Source organism: Seriola lalandi, unplaced genomic scaffold (assembly GCF_002814215.2).
Source record: "Seriola lalandi dorsalis isolate HSWRI2012SDOR001 ecotype SW California unplaced genomic scaffold, Sedor1 jcf7180002054660, whole genome shotgun sequence".
Classification (NCBI taxonomy): domain Eukaryota; kingdom Metazoa; phylum Chordata; class Actinopteri; order Carangiformes; family Carangidae; genus Seriola; species Seriola lalandi.
Window position 1 is genome coordinate 1,038,341 of NW_019525213.1, and position 8,690 is coordinate 1,047,030.

Genomic DNA, 8,690 nt, shown 5'->3' on the forward strand with positions numbered 1-8,690 from the left:
CTATCAGTAAGCTGCTGTATTTGTTACATGACAGGGTGTTTATGAATTGCTGGGTGAATCAGATATATCACACGCATGAAAAATTTACAACTTGTGTGTTAGATTGTTATCTCATCTTCATTTATTTAAGAATATCAAGAATCCATCAAGGTTGGAGATAAATAAATGGCTTTCACCTCAACTGACCTTCTGTTTTTTGATTTATTTGCACTTCAGGCCATCTTGGTTTGATCAGAGTTCCTCATTAAATACTTAAAAAGATTACAATGGTAACAGAAAGCTGCAGGTTTACTATACAAGATATTCTAGACTGATGAAATAAACCTTTAAAGCTGCATCAGGGTCTGATGGCCGACTTTAGCTTGGGGAAGAGTCGGAGAGCGTTCTGCGTCGTCACCTCCATCACCTTCTCCAGCGACACTCCTTTAATCTTACTGATGTACTCAGCAGAGATACAGATGTTTTTTGGCTCATTTCTCACCTGCAATCAGGAAACAAAACAAGAAGGACACGGCATGAGTGGGTAAACAAAAGACAGTAACCTTCGTGAAGTATAAAGTTTTTTTTGTTTGTATTAAAATATGAACGTCGAAGGAAAGGTAGGGACATTTTGCAAACATCCTCATTAAAATATAAAAATACAGAACTTCAGAACTTAAATAGCTGATTTCAAGAAAATATATAATAATAAATAATATCCCCTACCACACACTGACTACAGGAAAATATACTGGGTTTGGATTTCAACATATTTGTTTTAATCTGAGTTGAAAAAAATATCTTACCTGCTTTTCTGGACCCAGAGCAGGTGAATCTGTTTCCAGGCAGATGTTCTCTAATGGTAACTGTTTCACAAGTTTCTGCTTCTTGGTGGAAAATACACAAAGAAACCATCATCAATTATTAACATTTAATGTGATAAAATCAACCAATGAAAACAAAGTCAACATGTCAATGTTGTCTAAAGCGACTGACAGCAGTTTAGTTGTGTCATCTGTAAATGTTCACATACAAACAACAAGGATATTCAAGTAAATTGTAATTAGATCAGTAAAACATTTCAGTATGTTTACACATAAATGACAAATAGGAATATATGGGTGTAAGAGTGTGTGTTGTGTTTCTGAAGGGACATTTTTAAGCAAGTAGGATTTAGATACAGAGTAAATTTGACATGATCAGCTGCTCTGCTGTACCTGTTCGCTCCGTATTATGGATGGTGGGATAGAAAAGAAATATCCAGCCTTCACTCCCTCCATGGCAACAGACGGTTTCCCATCGAAAGCATGAAGCAGGACTTTTTCGACACCTAGTGACATTTCAGAGGAACTGCAGTTTACTTCTCTAATATTCAAATGAACGATTCATCCACAGGTAAACTGAGAACCTAAACTCGAACTGTTTACCTTGCTCTTTGAGGAGGTTGATCGTGGGTCTTCCTGCAGACCGTGAATGGACATTTCTAAAAAAAAAAATCATAGAAATAACACATATTATGAAGGTCTGCAACAGATAACTTAGATAGCAGATAGCATGACAGTTATTTAAAAAAAGATTGCATTGCATTAGAATATTTCATTATTATGACACATTTATATACACATCCTGCTTAATCTGCCTGTGAACACTGGAAAAATGCCATTATCCAACTTCATTTGCAAGACAGCGTCCCTTCACAATATCAGAATATTATTTTAGAAGCAGTGGTTTTTCTTATATTTTCTTAAATTCAGGTGTTACCCACTAACTTGACATCATGTATGACTCACAGAGGAAGATCCAGCTCCTTGGCTATCTGTGCTTGACGAATGAGGACCTGCCTTTGGCTCTCTTTATCACTGTCATTGCTGACATATCTGGGTGTAAAATCCAAACCGACCTACAACAAAAAGAAAATGTGGAAAAGAATGAACTGTAACATGAATGCAAAATAAAATTAAGTCAGACAGAAAACTGCTTTTCAAGTCACAACAGAGATACTGAAACTTTACCTCCCCAATAGCAACTAGGTGGTCTTTGTATTTCTCTATGAGGGGTAAAGCAGCATCGAGATCCTGCATAAAAGAGAGAAAAACTTATTTAATTCCTCTACAGTAACACAGCTGCAGACAACATAAATGATCCAATGAATTGTAGTGTTGTCCTTTTAAAGGGTAAATTAACCCGAAAACAAAAATTGTCTTAGTGACCTCTAGTGTTGCTGTAGTGTCTACTGAGACAGATATATAGCTGTAATTTTATTATCCCATGTTTTGAGATATCAGTCACTGAGAGTTACATCCCCATCCAATTACAATGCAGGTGAATAGAGTTGTGTGGTGCTCACAGCACTGAAAAATTAGACTGAACAATCATTAGCAACATGGCTTTCTAGAAACAATGTCCCTGTTACTCTAGATAATTAACACAAGTTCAAATAAAAGCTTTAGTCTTTAAGTCTTGACAGATTGTTCTGTGGATTATCCAGAGTAGTGAGAAGTGTTAATGTTTTCAAAGCTGTGAGCACTCCAAAACTATTCTAGTCAAGTACATTTGATTTGATCAAAATCATTTGTAACAAATTTGCCTAAAAGAGCTTTACAATTTTGTCCAACATATGACACCATCCATCCAAGAAACAACAGAGAAATCTGATAGATCCGGATACAACTCAAACAAAAACTACCTGCCTGGTTAGATATCTACAGGTAAATGGGAAAATGTGTTTTATATGTAATTTGGACCCTTTGAAAATTGATCCTACCTGGAGAGAAGCACCTCTCTGCTGCTCTGGGGAAACTTCCTGAACAGGGTGGACTCCTAAGCAGGGGAAAATAAAACCTGGAAACCTAAGAAGAAGTGAAAAGGTCAGTATACACAGTCAGTGAGATCTGATCAGTCTTGTTAATTATACTGCAGTTACCTTTCTGACAACGCAATAATCTTGTCAAATTCCCCAGCATGCTCTGCGACGGCTAACAGCGCCAACAATCCAGCCTGAGGGGAAAAGCTAAGAAATTAGCTTTAACACACACAGAATAGTAACTATTGTGAATAGTGTTTCTTAGCTGAGATGGCTCACCTTTTTTGAATTCTCAACCACCTCCTCTATGTCCTGACAACGACAAGAGGAAAAGTTAACGCCTCGTGAGATATTTAACAAATAAAACATTTACTTGTATCTTCTTAAAATGCCCATACCTTGTCAAAATCCCCCGCAGAGATATGACAGTGACAGTCAACGTAGCCATGCATGTGGACAATGTCGCCTCAGAACCAAAACATTACCCTTTTCCTGAAAGAAGAACGGACGGCGCATGCGTAAATTTTCGACGCGCGAGATGTAGAATGCAGCGTTGCCCGGGAAAGCGGTGTTCGCTTGGAGCTGATTGGTTCAAACTCTACGGCGAGTCAACGGACAACAAATCGAGCGTCTCCAGCGGTCCAACGTGAAACTGTGTCTTGTCACGGATATTCATAACATTATTTTCAGTTGACTTCTCTTCCTTGTCCTCTCTTGTTATTCCAGTTTCGCTTAATCATGTGATGTTTCTTTTTTACCGTGAGTTCTATGCTTTGTCATGTGACACATAACATCCCCATCATTCTGTCACGGCAAGTGCTTCGACTTGAAATGGGAGGTTTAACGGCCGCTTTTTTGCTTCTATCGATGCTGTTGATCGGCACCAGCGAAACCAAATACGAACCGAACTGGAAATCGATCGACTCCAGACCTCTACCTGAGTGGTACGATCAGGCCAAATTCGGGATCTTCATACACTGGGGTGTGTTCTCTGTCCCGAGCTTCGGCAGCGAGTGGTTCTGGTGAGTTTAATTCCCCTTTTCTAGCAATTAATTACTTTCTTACTACTTACTTACTTCTTATACATATTACTTATACATATTAGCTACAACTGAGGTGTCATTAGAAAGTTTAGATTCTGGAAAAGATGAGCCCTGCTGGTGTTATACGGGTAACTACAGTCATAAACCAAGTTGATCAGGATAATATTATTAATTTCCTTAAACATGTGATTACGTAACAGCCTGTAAGGACTTAGACAACAATCTCACTGTAAGGTTCATTTAGTTGTTGTTCTGGAGCTTTCAGCTTTTTTTTTTTTTTTTTTTTTTGGAGCACTTTATCAACTTTTTGTCAAGGCTAGGGTGCAAATGTGATGAAGATCATGTGGTATGATCTAAAGCTCCAGAACAGCTATGGTCCTACTGGGTGCTGATTACTGTTTCAAGACCAAGATGTCCTTAAAAGTGCTCAGAAATAGACAATATAACAGAACTATAAGTCTACAATCATGTCACTTGCGTAAACTTCATGTGCCAATGAAGATCAATTGATATGACTGAAAGCTCCAGAATAGCTAGGCTACTAAATGCTGTTATTTAGGGTTTTCTATAGGGCATTATATGTTTAGGATATTATAAGATGTTATTGACATGTCATTGTTTAATCTCAGCAACCATTCTGTTCTACCATGTACGACAAAAGGTCAAAGCCTTTGAACAAAAAGCACAGCTGGGGTGTAATTTTGTTTTATTTTATCAAAACTTTTGTATTTGTAACTCAAAAAAATATTTCACTTTCAATCAATGACCAAATATTATTTGACATACAGGAAATATACATGTATTAGTCAGATCATAGAGCAAAACTACTCACGTTCATTAAGAGGCTCAGATTCCTTTAGCCTTTTTTGCTTTTATTTTCTGTTCCAGGTGGTACTGGCAGAAGCTAAAACTGAAGCCGTATGTTGACTTTATGAAGAGGAATTATTCTCCAGATTTCAAGTATCAAGACTTTGCACCACAGTTCACTGCCGAGTTCTTTGATGCCAAAGAATGGACAGACATCTTCGCCTCATCGGGAGCAAAGTACATCGTCCTGACTACGAAACACCATGAAGGTACGGTACTTGATCGACTTCCTGTCATTCAGTATATTTGGTTTAAGTACAGGTTACTTAGTAGTTAAAACAAGGGCATGATTCCACATACTTGGAGTATTAGTACCGTCCTTTCAGCCACACAGGATATATATTGTTATATTTTTCAGGTTTCACACTATGGGGCTCAAAAAACTCCTGGAACTGGAATGCGATGGATGTTGGACCCAAAAGAGACCTGGTGGAGGAAGTGGCGAGTGCCCTGCGTGCTAACAGCGACCTACGTTTAGGGCTGTACCATTCCCTCTTTGAGTGGTTTAATCCACTATTTGAACAGGACGCTGCCAATGTTTTCACCACAAACTACTTTCCTACCAGTAAAACACTGCCCGAGCTTTACGAGCTCATCGTCAAGTACAAACCAGAGGTGCTGTGGTCTGATGGGGATGGAAATGCACCTGACAAATACTGGAACAGCACAGGTTTCTTAGCCTGGCTTTATAATGACAGGTAATGGAAAGAATTTGCATGTTACTCACTTTCTTTTTCCTCATAGATAAAAACCGAACTCGGTTAAATGTGTTTTCGTCTTCCACAGTCCAGTGCGAGAGACAGTGGTGACGAATGATCGGTGGGGTTCTGGCTCCATCTGCACCCACGGTGGATATTACACCTGTGCAGATCGCTACCAGCCAGGACACCTGCTCAAACACAAATGGGAAAACTGCATGACCATTGACTCAAAGTCCTGGGGTTACAGACGTAATGCTCCGCTCAGTGACTACCTCACCATAGAGCGGCTTGTGGCGGTGAGAGTTGAAAATCTCATTAACCTTTAAAATGTTTTATCACGTAACCAATCTGTTGACCTGCTCCATCAAAAACAAAAACATTCAGTGTGTAGCTTAAAGGAAGGATTGTTTACTCTGCCAAATGTAACATATGCTATTTGTTTTTAAAGAATATTATTTCTCAAATTAGTGGTAATGACCTTAAAGTACGATAACTACTAAATAATTGAGACAGACATTGGTGGATAAAACAAGAACTCAAGGTCCACTTACTGACTTGTTCTGGAGCTTCACTCCATCACATGGTCTTCATCAGCAGATGGATTTAGTCATGTTAAAACTTTCCATTATTCTGAGCACCTCCCGGACTTCACATCCATTGTGGCTTAAAAGCTGAGATTCACAGTTCATGCTTGACTTTGGAAACAGGCAGCAGTTGGTTGAAAGCTCCAGAACGAGTGAGAAACAGTTGAGCCTTGAGTTGAGATTGTTTTTGTAAACTGATCAAACATGAACAGTTGAGGCAGACACTGGCTGAGATCAAATTTCCAGAAGTGGTTCTAGGTTTTCTTAACAATAAAAAACACATTTCCACATTAAGCTTTTTAAAATTTATTCCTATTTCACCTTAAGAACATAAACAAGTATTTTTTCCTCTTCCACCTGCATTTTATTTTCTTCTTTAATTTTCAATTAATCAATTGTCAGAAAATAGTGAAAAATGTTCATCAGAATTTCCCAGAGCCAAATTAACATATGTAAATTGTTTTGTATGAACAACAAACCTAAAGATATTTAGTTTACTATTATGAAAGACTAAGAAAACCAGCAAATATTCACATTCGAGAAGCTGGTGACGGGACATTTTTGGCATTTTGAGTTACAAAATAGTGACCCATTCATTTTCCGTCAATGGAATAATTCTTTAATCAACTATTAGTTTCAGCTTTATTCTGAGGTTCTCCAACTCTCAAGAAATCTTTGTGCAGTAAAGCAATAAAGTTTTTCCTTTAAAATCCAACCTGGTGTCACTTAATGTACACCATATGTATTTGTATGCTTTTAATTTACGTTTAACTGAGGTGTGTGTGTGTGTGTGTGTGTGTGTTTCAGACATTAGTGGAGACCGTGTCCTGTGGGGGAAACCTGCTGATGAACATTGGTCCGACACACGACGGACGAATCGCTCCGATCTTTGAGGAGCGTCTGAGGCAGATGGGTCAGTGGCTGAAGGTGAACGGGGACGCCATCTACAACACGACAGCGTGGCGGGCTCAGAACGACACCGTCACTCCACGTGTCTGGTGGGTTCTCATTTGTTTGTACATTATGTTTTATGGTTTGTAGTAACGAACACTTTGGATGCATGTATCTAAATAATTGCACATTTCAACAAGTGGCGTCTTTTACATCACTCAGGTGCTTAGTTAAATTCATGCATTGTGAAACAAATATTTTGTGAATGCGTGTGTAATAAATAAGTGATTGTATTGATGATACAGGTATGTTATTCATTTATATGTGTGTTGGCTTTCACTAACAAATGAAGAACCACAACAGAACTAGGTCTTAGATAAGTGGGATTTAATGTCCTCCTCATCCTAGTGTCAAAATAGTCTTATAAGATCAGATATTGATATTGTTATTATTAAGCTCATAGAAAAGGATATAGCCTATATTGGTATATAATTTTAATATATTTTATTTTTTGAAACTTCATTAATGGTGTTAATCTTCAACAGGTACACATCCACACCACAGCAAAAGGTCGTCTTTGCCATTTTACTGGACTGGCCCAATAATGGATCTGTGATCCTGCATGAACCTGTGGTTGCACAAGGACTGACTCAGGTAAGACTGGAGCAAGGCCAGTAGATATATCAGGCTTATATATAATATATATTGCAGATATATTGGTATTTGTGTATATGGTAACTTTTCTGTACCAGGGAATTCCAGTACAGAAATACAGAAGATATGTTTGCAGTCAGGGAGGAGTCTCCATCATATTAGTGGTGAAAGAAATTACTGGCCAATATTTGATTAAAGGCTCAATACACCGGCAAACTGGTCTAACCCTGCTCCAGTGTCCAATAACCGCACTCCATCTTTGGGAAATGAGGTTGACTGGTTGTTCACAGAGCAGCTCTCCCCTTCTGTCAACATGTCAACTCGTTCATGTGTTGCCTCTCTGTTCTAAAAAAGGTGGTGCTTCTCGGTCACGGGTCTCTGCGGTGGGAGCCTGTAAAGCCGAGCGGACTGCGGGTTCTCCTGCCCCAGCTGTCCTTCAGCCAGATGCCATGCCAGTGGGCCTGGACACTGAGGCTGACAGGTGCCACTTAAAGGAAAACCAGTTCACTTGAAGAGGAACAGACGGAGCTTCAGGCAGAGAGAGGGAATCTTTGAGTTTTATCTTTGAATCACTGAATACAACCTGTAACAAGAATGAAATGTATTTGCTGAAATGGGTGAAAATCTGAGGTTAAGGGGAAAACAAATCTGTGCACTGTACTGTTTGTAATGAGCACTGTATGTATGTTTTATAGTTTTAAAATGTTCTTTTTTTATAAAATACTCATGTAGGGAAATAAATAAACATAATCATTGTTTTTGAGTAACTTTTATGATCAAGGGAGTTTGTTTTTTTTAACTTTGGGACCTAAAAGTAATTTTTACAACCTTGTCATTGCCCTAATAAGCTTTGATCTACAGGGTAAAGTGACAAATGTGACCTTTATACATTATGAAATATGACAACATGCTTTCAGGTATGAGTGTTTCTGCGCTTCTGTGATTATTTTTACATGTTTTATGTGATTTTATGAAGCACTGACGAATGTGGTAGTGTTTGTTTTATGTATGAAGGAATGTTTCAATAAAATCAATGAAGCTTTCAAACATCGTTTTTATGACACACACATGCAAAAAGAGAATGTCTGCTGGGCTCGTGTGACCTTAAAGGAAGTCATGTTGTCTTATTATTTCTGATTGTATCAGGTTAACCTTTGCACTCCTGCTC

The 8,690-nt window shown here is 38.4% G+C and overlaps 2 protein-coding genes across 3 annotated transcripts; one reads left to right on the forward strand and one right to left on the reverse strand.

Annotated features, from left to right (window-relative positions):
• Positions 1–91: 91 nt before the first annotated feature.
• tatdn3l (TatD DNase domain containing 3, like) lies at positions 92–3,320 on the reverse strand. 2 transcript variants are annotated; one of them, XM_023421012.2, is made up of 10 exons: positions 3,181–3,320; positions 3,062–3,094; positions 2,903–2,976; positions 2,744–2,828; positions 1,992–2,054; positions 1,770–1,879; positions 1,407–1,462; positions 1,197–1,309; positions 786–866; positions 92–481 (listed from the first exon to the last, which is right to left on the reverse strand). In XM_023421012.2, exons 1-10 carry the CDS (start codon positions 3,232–3,234, stop codon positions 338–340), a joined length of 813 nt encoding a protein of 270 aa, XP_023276780.1. In that variant the 5' UTR covers positions 3,235–3,320; the 3' UTR covers positions 92–337. The 2 variants fall into 2 exon arrangements, with proteins under 2 accessions (XP_023276780.1, XP_023276781.1); XM_023421013.2 differs by having other exon boundaries at positions 786–863; positions 3,181–3,319.
• A 101-nt stretch (positions 3,321–3,421) lies between these two features.
• fuca2 (alpha-L-fucosidase 2) lies at positions 3,422–8,569 on the forward strand. Its single transcript, XM_023420999.2, has 7 exons — positions 3,422–3,804; positions 4,714–4,901; positions 5,051–5,390; positions 5,479–5,689; positions 6,785–6,975; positions 7,414–7,522; positions 7,877–8,569. Exons 1-7 carry the CDS (start codon positions 3,551–3,553, stop codon positions 8,012–8,014), a joined length of 1,431 nt encoding a protein of 476 aa, XP_023276767.1. The 5' UTR covers positions 3,422–3,550; the 3' UTR covers positions 8,015–8,569.
• Positions 8,570–8,690: the final 121 nt, after the last annotated feature.

What these genes read in the sequence shown, in the direction of transcription:
- fuca2 (XM_023420999.2), top strand. Translation starts at nt 3,551, where the DNA reads ATGCTTTGTCATGTGACACATAACATCCCCATCATTCTGTCACGGCAA. An exon ending in GACTACGAAACACCATGAAG is followed by an intron (nt 4,902 to 5,050) that starts GTACGGTACTTG and finishes TATATTTTTCAG; the next exon opens with GTTTCACACTATGGGGCTCA. An exon ending in ACCGTCACTCCACGTGTCTG is followed by an intron (nt 6,976 to 7,413) that starts GTGGGTTCTCAT and finishes AATCTTCAACAG; the next exon opens with GTACACATCCACACCACAGC.
- tatdn3l (XM_023421012.2), bottom strand. Translation starts at nt 3,234, where the DNA reads ATGCATGGCTACGTTGACTGTCACTGTCATATCTCTGCGGGGGATTTT. An exon ending in ACCTAGTTGCTATTGGGGAG is followed by an intron (nt 1,880 to 1,991) that starts GTAAAGTTTCAG and finishes TTTTTGTTGTAG; the next exon opens with GTCGGTTTGGATTTTACACC. An exon ending in CCATAATACGGAGCGAACAG is followed by an intron (nt 867 to 1,196) that starts GTACAGCAGAGC and finishes TTTTCCACCAAG; the next exon opens with AAGCAGAAACTTGTGAAACA.